This window comes from Stigmatopora nigra, chromosome 22 (assembly GCF_051989575.1).
Source record: "Stigmatopora nigra isolate UIUO_SnigA chromosome 22, RoL_Snig_1.1, whole genome shotgun sequence".
Classification (NCBI taxonomy): Eukaryota; Metazoa; Chordata; class Actinopteri; order Syngnathiformes; family Syngnathidae; genus Stigmatopora; species Stigmatopora nigra.
The window spans coordinates 1,782,525-1,805,449 of NC_135529.1; the positions used below are offsets into that span (position 1 = coordinate 1,782,525).

Here is a 22,925-nt window from a genome sequence, read left to right on the forward strand (position 1 = left end):
GTGTGCATTTTTTTCTTCATTATTTTAACAACCATCCCTTTTGATATAATATAACGCTGGGAGCGATCTACTTTCAAGCACGAGGGGGTTGTGCGAGGCCTCCTGAGCTGCGCTAAGCCAACCCCTCCAACCCCCTTAGCTCGTCTTTCATCTGGCTACGCTCGTAACGGACCGCTGGACTGCAATGCATCACGGGAAATGACCAGCAAAGTTTTTTTCTCATGTGGAGAACTGCTCGTGTCGAAAGAGTGTCGCCGGCTCGCTAGCCACTTGTTGTGTCTGTGCCTGCTGGAGCGTCGGAAAAAAACGCAATGAGCGGAACCAGAGTTTGATGTAGAAAATCCACTGCAATCCTTTCACCCCCTTCTTGCTCTCTTTGTTTTTAGTCATGGCCTTCAGCGGCGGGACTCGGCTTACATTAATCATTAATGACCCACAAGGGGGGGTTCTTATGGTCCTTGACCCGGCAGCTTGACCGCGCCGCAACTTTGCTTGTTTTCTCAGCTTCACTGCATTGTGACCTCTGCACCAGCACTCAAATGGCACGGGTGGAGGGCATACAGGTATTGGACGAACCCTTGATCTTAATCAGGGTGGGCAACCTACAGCACAGACAAATGACTTTTGGGTATGTTTAGCTTTGAAGGGCTCTGTAACTGCCATAAGTGAGCTCACCATGGATGCTTCTAATGAAATTAGCTTAATTAACTCTGACTTGGCAAAGGGTTAGAAGTCAGAATACTTATTTGTGATATATTAGATCATTTTAACTTAAGAAGCAATGTAGCTGTTATTCTAATGTTTACACACACAGTTTTTCCAATCACAGGAACTTTTGGAACCTAATCTTTGGTGACTTCTCATTGTTTTGCTTATATGTCATTTTATTTTAATTATTCATCAGTTTGTTGTTCATTTTAACTTCTCATAGTGAGTGCAACTCCTCCTCTAGCTTATGTTACTCACAGGTTTGTCATGTGATAGATTGATGGCAACAAGGCACTAGTTTTCCCTGTTTTCTTTTTTTTAACTCAGCCTTCACCTTGTCCGCATCACCGCGGGGCACCCATCAGTGACACCATATACCTCACACTTAACGGGTCGCTATTGTCTTGACTACAACGGCGACCTGATTGGATTTCACTTTTTACACCCGCCGGTCGGCGCATGCAAGATGATATGTCGAGCTTTAGTATCAAAGACCAAAGGAGGCCCGCAGTGGCAAAAATTCCAAATCCCCTGTACAAAAAAAGAAAAAAAATGAACAGTTAATCATTGCTTTGCACTTGTTAACCATGTTAAAACCTCACCTTTGTTTGTATGTTTGATGCTCTCATGTCCCTGCAGAGTTCCTCAGATGAATGCGACCCACACGAGGGTATCCAAGAAGGAAAAGAAGGCAAATATCGACTGCAGGTGACCCAGTTTGTGCAACGTCTGGACTACTTGCACAAAGAGCTCACAGGAACTCTAGTGACGTCTATCAAAGTGCTTCCGGTCCATGGACACGCCGTCGCCTTCCTGGGAACTGATGACGGACGCCTCATTCAGGTACCAGGACCTTGCTTTTAGTGGTTTTGTTGTCTTGGGATGTTTAGGAACCTCTAGGATATGCCAGACAGGTTCTTCACCAATGAACCAGGAGCTAATGTAGTATTAGGTTTACTTAGTTAAAAATGTTCGAGGTCAAAAAAGACATAGCATGGGTGTAGCTCTTTCGAGACGTTCTGGGATGTTTTGGGGGGGCAGGTTTTAAAGAGCCCAAAAGAAATGGTTTTGTTCCAGGAAATTGAGATTCCAACTCTAGTTGGAAATATTTGATAGGAAACATAATCCCCAGTTTTGGGGAATGACAGCCCTCAGCTTGACGTCTGCTCAGTGAGGCAACTTGGTGCTCCACTCTCGGCACAAAGGGCAGCTGTTTGTTGGCGTTCGCACCTGCTGCCATTCTTTCAGTGTTTGAAAGCATAAAGTCAGGAAGTATTAGTCGATCGCTGTTGTTGAAGAAGTTGTAACTTCGGTTAGAGGCTTGCGTAGCAAATCATAAAACTTTGCATCCATTGTGTGCTGACCAATCCTTAAAGTTCAGCACCCCCCCATCTTGATTATTCTTTAGTTTTGGTAGCAATGGGACAACATTTATCTAAAAAGTATAGTTTTTAAGGACCACTGGAAGTGACAAAAAAATTTGGGTAGTTTGTGTTAACTAGTTTAGCAGACGTTTTTTTGTCTTTACTTGTTGGAGCTTTTTGTCAATCTTTTTATGGTCGACAAGCGTGACCAATCTCATGTTGCCAAGGATAACTTGCTTCAGAGGCAGATTTTTTTCTAAACATCTGGTTTACGCCACTCAAGCAATGGTGGGTCATCCAACTTTGCTTCCCATGCTCAAAAACTATCCTTGTCGATTTAGTATACATTCAAGCAATTTATGAGCAATCGGAGAAATTTTCCATGACATCTGGAAATTCAAAATGAGCCTTAATAATAGCATCTTCAAATAAGATAGCACCTGATTGATTGTTCTATTGATAAATCTCTGGTCCCAATACTTGTGTCTCTGCTTGGCATAAATGAACAGTTAATTTGACAGGACAGCTGCTGGAGAAAAAAAACACACAGCAACAGCTGCACACAACTCTCGCTGAGTTGGGAATGTTATGCGAGGCAACGTGTCAGCGAAGACCGTCGCTCGACCATTAACGTGCCGATAAACGTGAACCCCCCCAAACTCCATCAACCTCACCCCGATGCACCCCACCACTCCCCCCTCCTCCCATTGGCTATGCCATCCCGCCCTTTTCCATGCAGCTGTCGTATCGTTCGTTCCAGCTCAATTGTGTTTCACCAATGCGTAAAGTTAGTGTAAGGTGATTTAAATGTACTTTAATATATGACATTTTAGGATCAAATCAGATAACAATGATTATTTCAGGCTGTTTTTGTTGACATAGGTGAGGTACAAGGTGACCTTGTGTTCAGGTCAATGTCCACATAAATTTGTCGTGTGTAATAGAACTGATAGTGAATGTATTTTTTCATGCAATTCTTCAAACAATTGAAAAATATTCAAGTTCACAGTCACTCAAGATGGATGACCTTTTATTTGGACACGAGTCCTTGAAATGTATTTATTTATTTTAACATATTTTACCAGATTTGTGCTAAGCTGTGAAATTCATGACCAGAGTGGATTTCTTTTCCAACACTTTCTTAATTTCAAAGCCAAATAAAGTAAAAGCCCTGCCAATTGTCAACTTATTGTTACATTTCTGGAAACACTAAGATTTTTCAAGCATTATTGCATAATAGACATTATAGGCACCATTTTTTGCCAATCAGTTAAACTGGTGTAAATTAAGAATTTTTTTTCATAATTTAGTGAGGTTCCAAGATCTTAAATTTATTGAATATAGCAGCTTTTAACCAAAATATCAGACACTTTGGTCACATTTCAACATGGTTATTTATTACTTTTTTTTTGTACAATAGTCCTGATCATCTATTTTTATGTCGATCGCTCAAACTTGGGTCGAGGGCTGATTTCTTTTTTTGTATGTGTATGTAATATTTTTGCTTGTGAGTCAGTTTTGAGGGTCTTGTTTTGGACCTTTACAATGCATACGTTGATGGCTTTTCTGGTATTGTGTGGAGTAGGGTGGGCTGTGGTGAAGGGGTTCTAACTGGATGCGATTGTCTGCATACTTCCTCATTCTCACACATATTGTCAAGTGTCCGACCTCCCCAGCGGTTCACCGTTAGCTTTGCTACATTGAGAATAATGGCCGCCTGGAGGAGTTAATGGTGGTGTGAATTACAGCTTATTGTATTAGGCGGGTTAAGGTGGGGGATGTGTTGGAGGGGCTGTTGTTTGCCGAACAAACAGTGCAACTGCTGTGTTATTCCCACAGAGGAGTCCGTGCAAAGCTGAGGGGAAAAATGTTTCCTGATCATGGTGGTGCAGGGTCCGTGCGAGCAGGAAACTGAAATACAGCAAAAGTTGACAGCTACAAACAATGAGCGACACTCACGCCATTTTTTTATCGTTTTGTTCCTCGTGCAGGTGGTAGAGAAGTCGTTAGGTCACAATATAGTGACACCTTTTTCACACATGACGAGTGAGTTATTAAATAGATTTACTTCACAAAATATAACAAAAATGTATTTTGGCCTTTTGTATGTAAATGCTGGAGACTAGTTGTGAAAGAGCATTTGATAGTCAAATAGACATGAATGGATGGACACACAAGACAGACAGCTTGTCTATTTGCTACAGTTACTCCACATATAAGAGGTGCTTGTGTGTTCACTTTTCATGTGTGTGTTTTTAAGCCTAGATGCATGGTGAAGTGCCTCTTTTGTGTTGTTGATACATCATATCACATGATTCCTTGCTGCTTTTTCAGGTGCGCTTCTCCCGCTTTGCCTCACCGCACGTCAGCCTGCGCTTGGACTCGCGACCCGTCACGTCTTCTGTTGCGCTGTTTGACGGCCATGGCGCCGGAGCTCTGCTTCTGGCTACTGGGAACAAGGTGATGTCATTGACAATTTCAACTAACAGAATATGTAATGGCTGTGAAGAACCATCATTTGAAGTTGTGACTGGTAGAGGGCAGACTAATATTTTCTAGCGTGAGTGTTGACTTCAAAATTTGAACTCTACCAGATCACCAAAGTGCCACTGATTGGTCCAGGCTGCAATCAGATGACGTCCTGCACTTCCTGTCTCCTGTCTTCGAGGGTGACAGAATGCGGTTGGTGCGACGACCGCTGCACCCGAGCCCACCAGTGCACCACTCCTTCTGTTTGGACGCAAGACTATTGCGCACCTGTCATCAACAAAGTAAATGAAGCACAAAGTAGATTACACCTTCACGTCACTTGACATTGAAAGCTACCTTAAAGTAACAGCAATGAACTTCTATCAGGAAATAACTTCTGCCAGGAACGAAGATAGGATATTATTTGAGGAGATCTATCTAAGAGTTTGTACATCATAGGATGTAACTTGCAACTGGGGGAAAAAAAGCGTAAAATACCAAGAGGAAATTGTGTACTTTGAAAAATACTATCATCGAAATTTCAAATTAGTTGATATAGTACACAGCCTCAATAGAAGAGAGATACATTTTCACCATAGGATGGTTGATGTTTTGAGTGCAGAGAAGCGGGTTTGATGCCGTCACAAAGTCTGTTCCCAACCGTCTCAGATGACTTGCACGTGGAATGCTTCTTCTGAAAGTGTTTGGACAGTATTCTGTCAAGTAGTATTCCGTGGCTGGTTTCCAGCTCTGAATGAGCATCCCCGCCGACGACGGTGTTGTTCTTGTGTCTTCCACGCCGAGAGAAGATCAACCCACTGCGGCTTTCTTTCAGACCAAAAAAAAAAACCTTGAGAAAACACTATTTATCTTCTTTTCAGGGACGGAATGTGCATCCACCATCAAACATTAGAACATTAGCAACACCTGAACAAGCCAGTCAGATCCAACGAAAACACCAAATTTGATTGATCTTTGTTTGTGTGCATTTGGGTTATTCCTTTTAAGGCTCTAACTGCAACTTTATAATACTGTGAATATTTTAAAAGACGTCTTTATTGCAGAAAGTAGTATTATGTTCCAACAGAAAATAAAGTTGCACCTCAGAGTAACTTGAGATCGACCGTCTATGAAGTAATTTGATCTTCAAAACACCCTAGAAGAAACTATATCTTAATTTTACCCAGAAATAGTCAAGGAAGTAACTTTCACTTGGCGGATAGAATGACACAGAAAGCAGGGAATTGGGGGATAGCCCAAAGGTTCTCTTTTCCATGAATTTCCAAGATGTGTGACGGCTATGTTTTCCTAGGTGTCTCCGTCATCTGGGCCTTTCCGTGGCTCCACCGTGGTGACCATCAGCGGCCGTAACTTTGGCTTCGACAGGACAGAGCGTTTCAACGAAGCGTTGGTTAGCGTAGAGTTGGCCGGCACCCTTTGCAAACTCCTCAGACAGGACAACCTCAACAGGTCAGTGTGTGAGCATTTGTTGATGTGACAAAGGGGTCCTATAGGAACAGCTTTAATGGAGCTTATTGTGTGTGTGTGTGTGTGTGTTAAAGAAGGAATGTTAAGAAGCCCCCTAGACTCCCAACCCCCTTCCCATCCCAGATTTCCACATTGAGCACATGATTCTACTAAGTGGAAAATTGCTGGGAAAAAAACTCTGCATCCTGACTTCCAAATATCACCAATTGAAAAGCAAAAAAACACAACTAAAACCACCACAGTCTTTTCCAAATTGCATTCTTCCAGAAAGTGATGATGATTAGATTAGGAGCACACTAAGTCTCGTGTCTTGGGGGGGGTGTTGTTGTGATTTTAGTTGGACTGAGATCCAGTGTTCCCCCGTCTTCCCTGGGAACTTCACCCCGGCTGGACACGTGGTCAAGGTCACCAGTGGACACAAATTCGCAATCACGGAGGGCGCCTTCACCTTTGTGGTAAGCGTGGTGACACACTTCTGTAAAGTAAACCAAGTCGGGTCATATCTAAGTACGACCTCTGAATCCAGAATCCAGTCATCGACAAAATCTTCCCGACATTCGGCCCAAAGTCTGGTGGCACGATGCTGACCATCACCGGTTCCTTTCTGGACACTGGCAACAAACAAGAGATCACCGTGGGTACAGCCAACTGTATCATCCAGAGGTAAGTAATCAGCGTCATGCACTGATGGCCCAATTTACTTTGAGTGTGCTGATGCCAAAATTAGAGCAAACTTGAATGGTCAGCCAAATGCAAATTTAGAAGCTTATCTATAACCCTGGTTCAAGCAGTGTTTAAACAGCACGACTACATTGTACATTTTTGAAAAGCCAAATGCTACCACGATAAGTGGCATGATCTTGGGCCTCACTAAACCATGCTTTATCATCAATGGTAAAATTCCTTCCTACTCATTTTAGCGCACTGTGACAATTGAGATCAGTTTTTCAGGTGTTCGCTCAAAAGCTGTTAATACACTAGCGCATGAAGCCTGTTCGATTGATAGAGGAGATGGATTGAGTACAAGAAACCAGATTCTAAGTTGACTAATTTGGTGCTCACAGTATTTCGTCAAGCATGCTGATCTGCAAGACCCCGCCACACACTGTCCCATCTGCACAACCCGTCAAGCTAATGGTGGACTCTGTGGAGCGCCAAGCCCCCTCCCCATTCACCTACAACCAGGATCCCCTCATCAACAGCATCCAGCCATCACGCTCCTTCATCAGGTATTGTATGTTTACTAAAATGACAACATCCATGAAGTGGATTTATAATATTGTGGTCTTGTATTCAATTAGATGAGATGAATCCTTTTCTATTGAATTTACAAATATTAAACAAATGTTATTTTTTTTTTATCTCATCTTATTTTCTGAACTGCCTAATCCTCACGAGGGTCGCGAGGGTACTGGAGCCCATCCCAATCATTTTTCTGACTTTATTTTATTCAGCGTGCATCATTGCATTTATTTTCAGCTGTTTCTAACTTCCTTTCATTGAGTTTTTTGTTTTTAATCTAAAGACATTACCAGAATTTAATGTTTTAATTACACTGAGATAAAACCATGCAAACCCTCAACAACACTTGTCTTTTCCTAGCGGCGGCTGCACGCTGTCGGCTCAAGGTTTCTTCCTGCAGTCGGGCCTTCAGCCTGAAATGGTCCTCACCACTGGACAGGATGCTGTTGTCTTCCATGTGGTGAGTACCACACCGCAATATACAATATTCTGGTAGTTGCTTTATAGAGGGAGTTTCTTTGTCCAATCACATTGTAGCGGTGGATAATGTCATAGCAACACCTAAGTATAGTATCCCTACAGTTAAAGTTAATTTAATCGGAAATTAACTCAGTAGCACCCACGTGTAACACAAGAAGTAATTCAGCGGAAAGTGGCTTATGTGTGAGAACCGGACTCCTTTGGATCCAAGATCCAAATGATTAGTGGTACCTGTACCAGGTGGTTTCTCCACTGACTCCAACTATCAACTTTCCTTAAGACTTTTCAGTGATTACTCAAAAGGAGAACTTCCCGCTGGTGACCCAGCAGAAGCCACTAAAGATGAATAGCAATAGGAAAGGAAATGAAGTGTAGCTCGGCGCGTGCGGGGTATGGAATTGTAATCAGCCATCCCCACGCCCTCTCAGAGGAGAAAAGACTCCAGTGTGTGGATGTGGACGGAAAAGCGCTAAAGCTGAATGGAAGATGGGATAGCACAAGACAGGAAACGTCTGCTCCACTTGTCATTCAAGTCTAGTAGTTCGGTGAGCGCTTTAGGATGTTCTGCGTCTCCTCAACCTCACCGGCCACACTTTATGGTACTATTTATATTTCTCTCATGTTAGGTGGGAGATGAGGTTGAATGGGAGCTCATGGGCATGACGCTCCCATTGAATAAAATACACACATTTACGTTCATAATAATGTCATGATAGAGATTTTGGGACATTTAAAAAAAAGCTAGAACCTAGAATGCTCATGTGCAAGTTTGAAGGAATAGGCAGCCTGAAATCAAAAGTGGTAGCCCATACTGAGTTGGCAAAATATGCATGTACGTGCATGTGTGTACGTGAATGTGGGTATTTGCCTGCAGGAGGCTATGTGGAGGTTGTGCTGCTACACTCCATGGTGATCTTATCCATCACCGGGCTCCCGTTGAGAGATAATTTGGGAATTTGGCAAACAAACACACTATGACACGTTGTCACACACTCACAAACTGATGGCCGCGGTTTAACCCGGGGTTGATGAGTTTTTCTGCTTCCTGTGGGAAAGCGTTGGGCTGTTTTGTCTATTTGAACTATTAGCAGGTTCATTTATTAGGCTAAAAGCCTTGTTTTGGAAGTGCCTTCTTTCCCCACAGGAGCTCTGAGTGCTGCAGTTTGCTTTATTGGAGGTCATTTGCATACCTCCCAGGGAGTGACGTGTCAATTCACACTTGAAATTTTATTATGTTTTTCGGGGGGACATTTTTTTTTTAAGTGCTGAGGAGCACCTGCTTGGTGATGACACTCTTTGGAGAGCTCAAACCATGCAATACACTGCGAGTTTGTTGGTACTTTAAGATTACATGTGCAGCTTAAGTGTGAATATGAGTGTATATTGGAGTGCATATATTAGTATGTGACAAATCTAGTATTGTGTGTTATAAAAAAAGAGTATTCAGCTTTGTGTGGTGCTTGAGGGCAAAGTATTTTAGTTCCAGTGAGATCATTATGATTATGGTCACAAATATATGATATATACTGATTGTACATGAAAAAACTTCTTTTGTCTAACTTTTTGTTGTGTACTTCTACTTTGCTGAGATGCTACTGTTTCTAAATGATGGTTTTTGTGTCATTGGCTGATAGATGTCAAGTCCAATCCTGTCATCCATTTCAAAATGATAATATAAGAAACTAAATTATCACAATGTAGCTGTGAATTTGGCAGGCTGCTTGTGCAAAAAAAAAATTCCAACACCACCATGTAAAACGTACAAAATATGCAGAGTATGCCAAGACTGAACAAGGATCTGTTGGAAGGTTCCTTCTGTCTCAACTTTCCCACAAACATGAAAGCAATTTCAAGTTTCCTCTCCGGCACCAGCAGCGGTTCCTGCGCCGTCTTTTTCGGTCCAGGTTGAGAAAATGACTATTCTCTCCTCACAGTATGAACATTTCGCTATAAAACCAAGCACGATTGTGCATTGAAATGAACAACAATGGAGTAAATGTATCAAATGACAGGACAAAGACATGGATTAAAAACTAGCCTCTTCATTCATCTCCTTGATATACCAGGGGCAAAAGTTCCTTTTTTTGTTTTCTCAAGACACAAAGGAAATGTCGTTAAAAAGAAAGGTCACGTCTGGAGGAGTTTTCTGGAGAAGAATGAGCCTGTCAGACCCCAAAAAGATTTTTTTACTACAAAGCTAATCTAAAATTACTTTGGACATTTTTACCATAAAAAACAACTAAGGGGAAATTAATCACAATGAACATTAGACAAGTTCTTCCTCTTCTTGTGTGTCTGTGCTGATTATAAAAAAGGGTAAATTCTGATTTAAATGATTTTTGTTGTTATCAAATATGTATTTATTGTGTTCTCTGAATGCATTTTTTCTCAGAGTTGTGTTTATGGTGAGAATCGCACTTCCATCCAGTGCTCCACACCCTCCCTTGCCAAACTGGCCTTGCCGCCGCCGGTGGTCACCAAAGTGGCTTTCATACTGGATGGTTACTCAACTGACCAGTGGGATCTGATCTATGTGGAGGACCCCCTCTTCCAGGACCCCAAACTTACGTCCAAGGACAATAAGAGTGTTTTGGAGCTCAAGGTAAGGCCTGAATGATTGGTGATGTCTGAAAATTAGACCCCTGAAGTTAGTTTCTTTTTAGCAAACTAATGTTTGGTGTATACAATATGAATGTCTACTATGAGTAGCTCCACAAAAAAGTCTGAAAATGTAATGCCTGATATGACAGAAATGCTAGATTGAGCTGTTTAATGAAGCCATTTTTGTTGCTATTTCTGACCCCAGTTTCACTTAAATTGAGAATATTTAATATGGTAAACATGACTATCACGATAACAACCAGCGGCGTGCCATTTTGATTTGCAGTACTTTTTAGCCTATTTATATATGTATATCTATATCTATATATATATATATATATATATATATATATATATATATATATATATATATATATATATATATATATATATATATATATATATATATATATATATATATATATATATATATATATATATATATATATATATATATATATATATATATATATATATATATATATATATATATATATATATATATATATAAATAATAAATAAATCTTTGCTGTAAAATAGAGCACCCAGAGACAATTTTACTTGGCAAAAAATATATATATATATATTCTTTTTTTTTAGCCATGTCTAGTATTATGGGTAAAGCCACAAAAATGCCCAAAGATGCCAGGCCCCAAAATGACACAGGATGTTGACCGTTTTGATGCCAGGCCCCAAAATGACACAGGATGTTGACCGTTTTGGCCTGAAGTTACCATTTTAGGCATAAGTTGCCCATTTTCCTGGGATCTTTTAAAGACAGACTCTTGTAAGAGTTTTTGTCCATTTGCTGCAAAAATTAAAGCACATGCTGTCGACAGACCAACAACCCGCTAGATTATGAAATAATTCACTTTTTCTTCACTGCGTGGCAATTAAGTTTGTTAAATTGCCATGAGCTTTACAAGCCAGCCAAATGTGTTTACACTGTGGCTGCTTTTGCATGCACGCTCGCTCGCGCGCACATTCCCACGTGCACGGCAGTTTAGGCCACGCCGGGAAGGAAACAATACAGAAAGAAAAACAGGAAGTTAAGTCTGTTTCCCATCCTTGATTTGTCCCGTTTTGGTGGCCCAACCTATATGTCTGTGAGCATATTGTTGTCACTGCCAAGGTCAAAGAGCTTGACATTGTCATCGTGTTGACACAATGAAAACATTTTTTTTCTTTATTCATTTTTTTTCTAACTAACCACAGCCCGATGTAACAGCTGTCCTCAAAGATCTTGGATTTTTTTTTTTTTTTAATACTTGGCGTGACCTTGGCCCTGTCGTTAAATTCAACTCCCCCTGATCCTATCACTCCTTTAAATTTTGGAGACCCCTTTTTTAGCCAAAGTTCACAATGCCCAGACCTCATCTGATAAAGTTGAATTGTGTTTTTTATTTAGCTTATTTTATTTATTGCCACCTCCTTAATATGCAAACAACTTAGAGGTAACTCTATTTTTGTCACTTTGAATATCAAACTACTTTACTTTTGCACTTGGGTTTGTACTTTTTAAAGCTTTTTTCCCCCTCTCATCTGGAATTGAATCCATCATTCAATCTTTACCAAAGTTAAATTTCTTTTCTTCTATTTTTAATTGGGATACTTATTTTTGGTATATTTAGTCAACATTTTACCCAAGTTTCTTGTCATTCTGGGGGCGGGGGATTATTTTATGTTGATTTTATTGTCTATTCCTGCAAATAATACGAAATGTATTTATTTTTAAAAATGTAAAAAAAAATAACACTTGTAACCAAATTTTAACTGGATAAAAATTAAGACTAAACCATCGTCTCCCCTTAACAATAGGCTCCAGCACTCCCCTTGTCCCTTCTATATATATCATGAATGAATAGCAAAAATTACAATTGTTTGAATGCTACCTTTTTTTCCCACACGCAAAGAAAATTGTAAATATGGAGTGTATGTGCATGTGTTTGTATGTAAGCGCAGCAACAGGTGCGAGCCTCCACTCTGTGTCAAATCTGGAAATCCCTAGCCGTCACGCGAGGAATGTGATCATACTTTTCATTGCCTTTTGCTGCACTCCAACAAGCATGTGACTATTAACGTGTGTGTGTACGTGCATGTGTGCGGATGGCATAAGGAAAACAAAAGTGAGAAAGAAAGTGAGAATGAGCAAAGAACGACTGGTGTTTAGTCGCCAGACTATAATAAGAATCAAAATGAGCACTCTCCAAGGTGATAATTCACTAAGACGTTTACTCGGGTCACTTTAGAAAGTTGATGCGAATGCTGTCTGGGATGTTTGTGTACTTCTAATTCAATGCAGATAGGGCAAGTGTCAAAAATCAACTAGTTACTAACAGCTTTTTCTTTCGAAGGCTACAATTTCGCTTACCACACCACACATTGCTGGCCAAATTGTCCACTAAATCTTTTTTTTAATTCTCACAACTTATTCCTGTAATACATATTATTATAATAATAATCTGATTGATAATATATTATATTTTTAACAATGTACCTCATTAATTTATATGGTGCGTGATTATTATTTTATACATTTAATACATTGAGAATTTTTTACTTTTAAAAATATTTGTAATGGAATAATTTAGATAGAAATTATTTTTATAATAACATTTGACAATTATAGTGAAATATTCTAACAAAATGTGTTTTTAGAATTGATTCATCTACGAAAAATACAACTTTATGTGATATCTTTATGGACTTAGCATATTTGTACCTTGTATAAAAAATAAGTTGTCTTCTCATAATACTTCAATTAGTGCTCATTTATAAAACAGTTCAATTAGAATGAAATCACTTTTCGTCCAAATGGACTATTTTTCAATGAAAAGCTACAAGTTTATTTTGCCATGTCAACTTGAAATGAATGCAATTTTCCCAATGCTTTCTGTCCCTGCAGGGTGACCGCATGGACCGGGAAGCCATGAAGTGCCAGGTACTCACAGTGTCTAACCGCAGCTGCGAGAGCCTCACACTGGTGGGAAACACGCTAGAATGTACTGTCCCCAATGAGCTGCAAGCGGCCCCCGCCAAGGAGCTGCAGGTGGAGGTGAGAAAAGCCCATTTAGAACATCACAGATCTTTCTATGCATTTAGATTTTCCACAAGCAAATGTGTTAACATAGATTATAAAATGAGAAATTCAAATACAGATTTTAGAGAAAAAAAAAATCTGAAATTGTCCTCATCATGTTTATTATTACCCTAATCACTACTCATTTACAGTATTTGATTCACTACCTTTAATTTGAACAGCAAAAAGTGTGGTTTTTGCACTGTGGTGTAAAATGACAACCACAATGGTTACACATCTTCCAGACAAGCCGTACATATTATAGGTACATGTAGTGGCGTGTGCTCTTAAGAGATGTTTGGTGAGATTAGAGCCACTCACAGCAGACACAGACAAATGCTTTCCTAGGGAAGATGATTTACACTTCACAAGTATGCTCTTGCCTTTCTTAACTGTGACGTTGAGATAATGCAAGTATTTCCAACCTGAAAACATTGTGACATTGGAAAAAGTTAGTGAGATGACATTGTTTCTAAAGTTCATTGGAGATAACAATCGATTTTGTTATTCTCTTTATTTGATAGTGTAGGTCATATTATGTGAATATTGTTACTGAGCGTAATGTGACATTGCAAAACATGTCCAGTTAGCACAAAACTGACAAAAGCAAGCTTCGAACGGGAAGCGTACCCAGCCGACGCTATCGAAGGACCTTTATTTATCTCCAGGCTAATATCCTTTAGCTACGATTGCACAAACATACACAAACACACGGGTATCTGAAGTCAAAGTGGTAACCTCATAACCACTAAACTTAATAAAAGCAGAGGCAATGTCACTGATGTAATCTGACCTCAGATAACTGTGTGTGTTATTGTGTGCGTACGTGTGTGTGTGTGTGTGTGTGTGTGTGTGTGTGTGTGTGTGTGTGTGTGTGTGTGTGTGTGTGTGTGTGTGTGTGTGTGTGTGTGTGTGTGTGTGTGTGTGTGTGTGTGTGTGTGTGTGTGTGTGTGTGTGTGTGTGTGTGTGTGTGTGTGTGTGTGTGTACTTATGTGTTTCTATATGCCTGAATGGCTCAAAGAGATTAAATCTGAATAGCACTCAGATAAAACTGTTCATATGAAATATAAAAATAGGATTGGATTTTCTTTTTATGAAGTCGCTTTTTTATTTATTTTCTTTTTCACAAAATATATAATAGTGTATAAATATGCTCTAAACACTTGGTACCTTTGATCACATGTATTGTAATTTAGATACTTTGTGATACAAAATTGAAACATTCAATCACTCTAAGGTGGAATTTGTTCATATAGTGGACCAAGTATACAGTAGAGTCTATTCACATAGAATGTTCATATCATGTCAATCAACAGAATGATCTAATCTTATAATAGATCTGGCAGAATATGTTATAAGGTTGCATTAATTTTTTTCCAGTGGCGGCAGGCCGACTCCATCCGTCACCTTGGCAAGGTGACTTTGGCGCAGGAGCAGGATTATACTGGTCTGGTGGTGGGTTGTGTACTGGTCAGCCTGCTCCTATTGATGCTCGCCTCATTGCTCATGTGGCGCCGAAACAAACGCATTGACGGTGAGTCCACCAAGTCCCCGTTGCTATATGCTTCTATGTAATGCCTCTCCAAGATGAGTTTTCTTTCCGGCGTCCAACAAAGTCACGCAAGGAAAGATTGCTTCCTGCCTTCTTAGCATTGAATAGACTGACATAAAAATATATAATTTTTCTTGCTGGATGCATGAGGCGTCTTCTAATGTCTGCTTTTTTCCCCCTCCATCTCTTCTGGCTCTCCTGCTACTTTTCCCTCCTGTCCCGCTTCTCTTCTCGATGGCTCCCGGCCATCGTCTTCTGTAGATCTGTCTGAGGTGTGGTACGACAGCCGTGGTGACATCCAGCATCTGGACAGGCTTGCTAACGCCAGGAGCGTCAGTCCCACTAATGAAATGGTTTCTCACGAGTCTGTGGATTACAGAAGTACGCTGTTGGAGGGTATGTGGGAGCTTGGGGCTTTGGGCTGCTTACAAACTTTTCATACCCTATTGCAGTTTTGATTACAATTCCTGTTTACAGATGCCAAAACACACCACCAATCAGGATTGCTGCTTTGCGTTTTGTTTCTATATAGCACAGCCAATTCCCAAAGAAGTATTAGGTGCAAATCTTGTTGAGTTGCCACCACTCTCCTTTCAGACACTATTAAATTGAATTTGAATCCAAAAACCAACACCTCAATATTTGCAAATGTTCAGGAATGGTGTCCACCTACCCCAAGTTGGCTCAAAGTCTTCCTTAGCATGAACTAACCAATCTAGCAGAAACACCACCACACCCCCATCCACCCTTTCCCCAAGGAGTACAATGATCTCATCTGTCTACCTGGTGTGTAAGAACATGACCTGGGCAAATTAGCTAATATCACAAACACACGCACCCCCTTAGGACTCCAGAACACAAGGCAAACCCCCTATACACAAATATGACATCATCTAGTATATCAATCTCTCCTATACTTAATTGTGGTCCAAATTTTGAAACCAGATCTAAATAGTGCATTTGTAGAAGAAGATTTCAGATGGCAATGACTCATTCCTGCATGTCTCCTTATTTTATTTTTTTTATACCCTCACCTCCCCCCCAGACCAAGGCACGGAGCGTCCAGAAACATGCCGTGCGGCCCCTGTTTTGTATGGATCAGGCAGAGAGCCGCTGTCACCCCGGCTGGGGATGCTGGCCCGTGGCTTCGGGATGGAGGGCGAACTCATGTCACCGCTACTAATGGCGCCGCTTCACATTGACCTGTCCGGTTTGCATCCAGAGTTACTGAGAGAGGTCCAGCACGTGGTGATTGCGCGTGAAAGACTCCTGCTGCACCTCAACCAAGTCATCGGCAGAGGTGAGCGGTAGTGAGTTGTTAGGAAAAGCACTAAGATGGCCGTCCGTGGATCAAATTCAGCCCGTTTGGCTATCCCCCTCCCCAACCCTCCTTTGCTTTGAGATTACTCCGTGAAGGAAAAGGAGGCTTCAATTTTCAGCGCGGTTTCACCGCGACTAATTCCTGCGGCGCTGGCAACCCGACACTTTCGGCCATCTGCGACAGCGTGATAGGGGAACGTCCCGCTCATTTCATTCCCACCGCTGCCCTTCTGAGAACTCTTATGGCCACAAACTGCAGCTATAATTCATTGAGTGGGGGGTGTTAATGAATAAAGCCTGGTTTTGAGTTACACTGGCAGTCAATCAATCTCATACAGCCTTTCAAGGTGTACAAACAAGTCAACTGATAGTATCAATGTGATGTAGACATAAAAATTAATGTAAGTACAGGTTGCCAAGGGTGAAAAATAAGATGTATATTCCCATAGGTCACTTTGGATGCGTTTTCCACGGAACTTTGCTAGAGCCAGACGGCCAGAACCAACACTGCGCCATCAAGTCTCTGAACCGTGAGTAACTGTTTTTTTTTTTTTTTTTTTTACTTTTGCACAAAAAACAAACTAATTTTAATGTACTGTTTTTATTATTAACATTCTCTCATTTATTTAAAAGTATTTGATCATTTTCATTTCTTTTAAATATGTTTAGTTTTTTTGTGTTTAATGTATTACACAGAAATTTTAAAAACCTTTTACAAACCTCAACAGATTTTTTTTAATAGTTAAGTAGTAACATTTCAAATATAGTATATTTTTTAAATATGTTTTTTTAATGAATTTGATTAGTAATTATATTTTCACAACTCCATTTGATAATACTCAGTAAATAATCTCCCAAAATGCAACAATTATAATTCTGTGATAACAATGGCAGAGTCGGTGGTGTTCTATCCGGGGTTATCCATTTCCAACAAAATCTTTCTAATCACATAAAGTATGACAACGCAATCACCTTACTGGACTGTCACTTTATTTCTTTTCTTGAAAGTGCTGAATTTGTGTGTCCCGGGGAGGATTTTAATCTAGTAAAGATGACAGTGAGTGGAGGGGCTAGGATGAGGTCCCGTCCCCTGGGACCTTAACCTTTCATTTTCTCATCTCTTTGTTGCCTTCTCATTCCACGTGGATGGCTTTTCCACTTCTTTTTACAACCATTCAGAGAACAAAAAGGTCCTACTGTATAACTATTTTATTCCAATGGCTTTCTTTCAAATAAATTAGTACTAAATTGGAAAAGCCGAACTTTATCTAAAGAGGCAGACCCAGTGAAGGTGATACTTTTCTGTATAATGCAATCAGATCATTAAATGCTAATAGAATAACACGTGTTCCTTCACTTCCCACAAGTGGCAAAATAGGGTGATTTTTGCTTTGACACACATTAACATTTTTCTAGAAGCTTTCTCAACTATATTTTCTTCCCTCCCCCTGCCCCCCTCCTCCAAAGGCATCACGGACCTGGACGAGGTGACCCAATTCTTGAAGGAGGGCATTATTATGAAGGATTTTAGCCACGCCAACGTGCTGTCGCTGCTAGGAATTTGCCTTCCGCCCGAGGGCTCGCCACTCATGGTTCTGCCCTATATGAAGCACGGAGACCTGCGCAACTTCATTCGTGACGAGGGCCACGTAAGACTGACAGCGGGGTCTTCTGCCCCCTCTGGCTAGATACATGCATTTTGATGTTCAAATGATCCTTCAAATCTTGACAGTTTTAGACCAGGTTTATTGTGGTACTTACTTTTATTAAGTTTAAAGCCACTATATAGTGGAAGAGAACATATAACATACAACAACAAATCATTTTTACAAAATTTTATCTTGAAAAAAATGTCAATGCTTAATATTGTACTATGTCAAAATTTAATAGACATTCAGCAGTTTTCACAATTTGATCAGCTCACTCGTATTTTAAGGCATTAAAATGGAAACAAAATTTATGGACATCCTGGAATCCACAGGCTGTTTATTGATCTATATATTTATTTTGTGCAACAGAACCCAACCGTGAAAGACCTGATGGGTTTCGGACTCCAGGTGGCTAGAGGGATGGAGTACTTGGCCAGCAAGAAGTTTGTCCATAGGGACCTTGCGGCCAGGAACTGCATGTGAGTCTATAGAACTGCTTCTGATAAATGTCTTTGTCTTGGTGGAAAAATAATTTGATTTCATGTTCTTTTGTGGTCACAGGTTGGACGAGAGCTACACAGTCAAGGTGGCTGACTTCGGCCTGGCACGCGATGTCTATACTACAGCGTCCACAACAAGAGCGGCGTCAAATTGCCTGTCAAGTGGATGGCGCTAGAGAGCCTACAGACCCACAAGTTCACCGCCAAGTCTGACGTGGTACCAAAATACCTCATTAAAGTAGAAGATTTACTGTATAAAAATACAAATTTCTAATGGTTTTCATTTGCTCTTCAGTGGTCATTTGGTGTGTTGCTATGGGAACTGATGACCCGTGGGGCACCGCCTTACTCTGATGTCAACTCCTTCGACATCACCGTCTTCCTCCTCCAGGGGCGCCGTTTGCTCCAGCCTGAGTTCTGCCCCGACGCCCTGTAAGTGTGATTCTACTCACCTCTACTTTGTTTTCAATTGGTAGTATATGTATATTTATATAGGGGAAAAACATCATGCTGTGAACATCAAGTGTCTCATTGCTGATTTATGAGCATAAAAGAGGGAAAAGCAGACAAGCAAAAACACTTGGAATGAATGCTACCTTTTTATTTACTTATTTTTTATCATTCCTTGCTCTTTTGGACGCCAGCTTTCTTATCCTCTTAGTTTTTCACTTATCTTGACTAGTTGCTTAGCACCCATGGCGGTGGCATTCCAGCCGCTGTCATCAGGAAGTCCCATCAATCAGGGCAACGTGTCAAAGACAGCAACGTATCTCTCTTCTCATTTTAAAGGCATTTGTTTGAAATCTGGTGAGTCATGGTTTGATGGGCAATCTTTCCCAACAGAGTGAGGGAGAATCTGGTAAAGAATGCACTTGATGTGCAATATATCTGCTTTCTTTTTTACCCCTGAAAATATTCTGACTCAATGTGTGAGTCACTGAGCCCCAGTTTCAGTTTCACCTCTGCCCTTCAATCCCTTTCACATGGCCATTCACCGTTTTTCTACCTGAAATTGAAGTGCTATCATCTTCCTCGCAGCTACACTGTAATGGTGGAGTGCTGGCATCCAAATCCAGAACGCCGCCCGTCCTTCTCTGACCTGGTGTCCAGCATAGCTGCTATTTTCTCCAGCTTCAGCGGTGAACACTACGTCCTCCTCAACACTACCTATGTCAACATCGACAAGATGAGCCCTTATCCGCCCCTATTCACCAGCACCGATCCGACATCCTCTTCTTCTTCTTCCTCTTCATACACCGAACCCTCCACCTCACTGACGTCCCACCCGCTCATGTTTTGCCAACCCGAGCGGAACTGTTGCACCTGATGATTACGAGGGAAGAACTACTGTGTGTCCCAACACTGGACAGAGGACAAGCTCTTAATGTACATAGACTGATGTTTGTCATGTTATTGACTTCCCAGACTTTTTGTAGGAGGAAGTCGTGAGCCTTTTAATGGGGGAGTCTTGCTTCCTTCTTAATGTGAATTGTGGTCAGTACAAAAAATGTTGCAGCTCTTTGACTTATATAACACAATTATCATATATTAATGTTCTAAAGACATTTTGGACAATTGAAGCTTGTGTCCCTCACCAATATGGAATCTGGCAGGCACATCTATCATAAATAGAGCAACAAAACACTCAAGAATTTATGCCTGGAAACATGTGGGAATTTGTCAATGGGGTTTGAAGCAGGTACTTATGTCTCATTCATGAGAATCTTTTTTTTTTTTTTAATTGCTGGCTCAGAAGCATCATTTTATTGTTTTAGAATGTCAGCCCCGAAGACAGAATCCCTTAGTAACATGAACTTTGGTGTCCAGGTCACTTAATGAGAAGATCCGCAAAAACAATCTCACTAACCTCTGTACCAAAATGCACATGGAATCTTAAGAACATAGTTTGATTTTAGCCATTTCTAAGCTCCTTTATACAAATGCTATACTTTTATAATGGCAGGTGACAAAAAGGATTATTTTATGTGGCTGCAGAATATGGAGTTCTGACTTGCCATTGATTTGATAGTACTATTAGTAATTGTATGGATTTTATGTCCCCAATGCCAGGTTCACTTGGATTCATATTATTTGTATCACAGACCTATCATGAGAAGAGCGACAAAAATATCCAAAAAAGGCCATGCCCAACACAGAAAGTCATCCATTTTGGCAGTCATTTCCAGAATTCCTTCAAGGACAAAATCCTCCTTAATATTATATATGATTTCTGCCAGATGTATAGCACATTTACTAGACGATGGATGGCGCATAGTGGCAAAGCTTGTGATTTATTTTGTTTTATAATTGTGTGCAGATGAACCATAATGGCAAATTTCTAGTCATGGCCCTGCATATCTTTGGTAATCACAGATTGGGCAGGAATGAGGAAAATAACAGGGAGAATTTCTTATTTTAACTGTAAATTGTATTTGAAAAAAAAAAGTTTTTTAACGGACGGCCACATCGACAGACTGAATGTTTGCTCTGAGAAGAAAATGTTGTATTATATTTGTGGTGGTGACACGATGATGACACAAACTCACTGCCAAATTGTAAATAAAAACATGTCAAGTCATGTTTAGTCCCCTTTAACCACATTCATTTGAAAATTCACAGTCGTATCAGTGCGTGGGTGTGTGTATGTGTGTAAAAAAATAGAGCCCGGAGGTACATGTTCATCCTCTAACGCGATGTTCAAATTAAGTGAACACAGTTTACTATGTGCATGCTTTACTTGCTTAATTAAACGTCTTGCTTGAACACACCTGTACTGCAGGTGAAGGCACCGCACCCTCATGCAATTACGCGGATGTGAATTATGGCCGCTGTCCTTTTTTCCACAGCTACGGGCCTGCCTGATAGACACACAATCATAAATGTATACATAATCATATGTGTCGCAGGGATTTACAATTTGTTGATCCTCTAACGCTATTGTTTTGCTCACATAGGCATCTTTTTTCCAATTGGCGAGGAAAATCTCCAACCATTGAGCTTCTGTTTACCTTTTTGAAGGTACCATCTGTTCTACTAAATTCTAGTTGTATCTTTCTGCAGCTCACAAAACCGTCAAATGTCTCGCCATACATCCCAACAGAGCCCGGATGATGCTCCATATGTCACATGCAGTAAATCAGATAACCAACCCTGTTGTCCTTCCCTAGTTGGCTATGATAGTCTCCACTGCCCTTGAGCAAAGAACATTTAGCTCACCACAATGATCTTTCAGCCCAGTCACAGCAAACATCCTGTTGGACCTCATTCAAACTCCATAGTGTTCTCCAAGTGGGTTTGAGAAAATAAAGATCTTTCTACACAGGCCTTAGCAAACAAAAAGCGATGACAAGAGATAAGTAGACATCATTCTAGTGTTGTTGATCCGGCGGCGACACAAAGCTTTTACCTAAACTGTCTTCTCTAATCCAGTGTCTTGTGACCCACATGGACACACCTACCCCAGAAGAAGATCAACAACTGAGGTATGTTATACACTTGCACACTGTTGAAGCAATCTATAAAGAAAACAATAATGTGTGCTTATATCTAGCAAAGGGAGGTGGTGCTAAACGGAACCAAATGAAAAATCATGGCATGGAAAAAGTGGATATCACCAATTTTGCTCACATTCATGGTTGATGGAACGTAAGGCAATAGCAATGAACTTTACGTGACCAAACCTAAAAGCGTAGTTCAAATATAAACACTAGCTTCAGCTTTAAAAGTACACGGTGCATATCGATTTGCTCCAAAGAACTGTTCCACAACCCTTTTTTTCTGGCCATAGGTTGGAAATTTCCATCTTTGCATGTTTCTGGAATGCAGTTGTACTTATAAAGTAGCTGATTGTGAACCGTACAGAAGTTTCTTTCTCAACCCGGTAAAAAAAATTGTGGCAAAAAGTATAGTTGCAGGGCTTGATGAAAGTTTAGTTCATAAAAAAGCCCTTTGGATACAGTTTCACATTTTGTGTGTGTTATCATTAGATAAAGCCACCAAAAGAATGTCAAATAACATTCTGACCTACTGAGTCAACGTGCACCCATTCAGAGTTGTTAATGGGCTTTGGCATGAGAGAAAGGAGGGAGGTGGATGGCACAGAGTGGTAACACTCTTACACACGCACATGCATGCGCTTAGAGATAACTGACACACACCGCCCCCTGTTGACAGATTGTGAGTTAATGGGGACTACTTTGTTGGTCGTCATACAACTGTCTTGCTTTGGATTTGATCCTTTCTTATGTTTTCTAAACCATATGTATCTTACCATATGTATGGTATTAATGCGATAATTTTATCATGTTTTATTTTATTTGGGGAATGCTTTGGATCAACATTCTACCCACATTAATCTCACTTTATTTTCAAATATTTCAGTGTTTGGCCGGACAACTCATTGACATGGTTTTGACTTCAACATATTCAAATAATTCATACAAAACAGCCTTTTTTGTATGTTATTTTGTTTTG

General features: G+C 40.4%; 1 protein-coding gene across 1 annotated transcript in view; it reads left to right on the plus strand.

Annotated features, from left to right (window-relative positions):
• LOC144215721 (hepatocyte growth factor receptor-like) overlaps positions 1-21,031 on the plus strand; it is a 32,339-nt gene extending 11,308 nt beyond the window's left edge. The window contains 20 exon segments of the mRNA XM_077744822.1: positions 1,348-1,551; positions 4,407-4,532; positions 4,667-4,843; positions 5,854-6,011; positions 6,367-6,484; positions 6,556-6,692; positions 7,094-7,258; positions 7,632-7,731; positions 10,144-10,353; positions 13,258-13,407; positions 14,812-14,965; positions 15,245-15,379; positions 16,029-16,283; positions 16,753-16,833; positions 17,771-17,952; positions 18,322-18,431; positions 18,514-18,566; positions 18,569-18,669; positions 18,748-18,884; positions 19,491-21,031. Of these exon segments, the coding sequence (XP_077600948.1) occupies positions 1,348-1,551; positions 4,407-4,532; positions 4,667-4,843; positions 5,854-6,011; positions 6,367-6,484; positions 6,556-6,692; positions 7,094-7,258; positions 7,632-7,731; positions 10,144-10,353; positions 13,258-13,407; positions 14,812-14,965; positions 15,245-15,379; positions 16,029-16,283; positions 16,753-16,833; positions 17,771-17,952; positions 18,322-18,431; positions 18,514-18,566; positions 18,569-18,669; positions 18,748-18,884; positions 19,491-19,779 (3,042 nt within the window). The 3' untranslated portion in view covers positions 19,780-21,031.
• Positions 21,032-22,925: the final 1,894 nt, after the last annotated feature.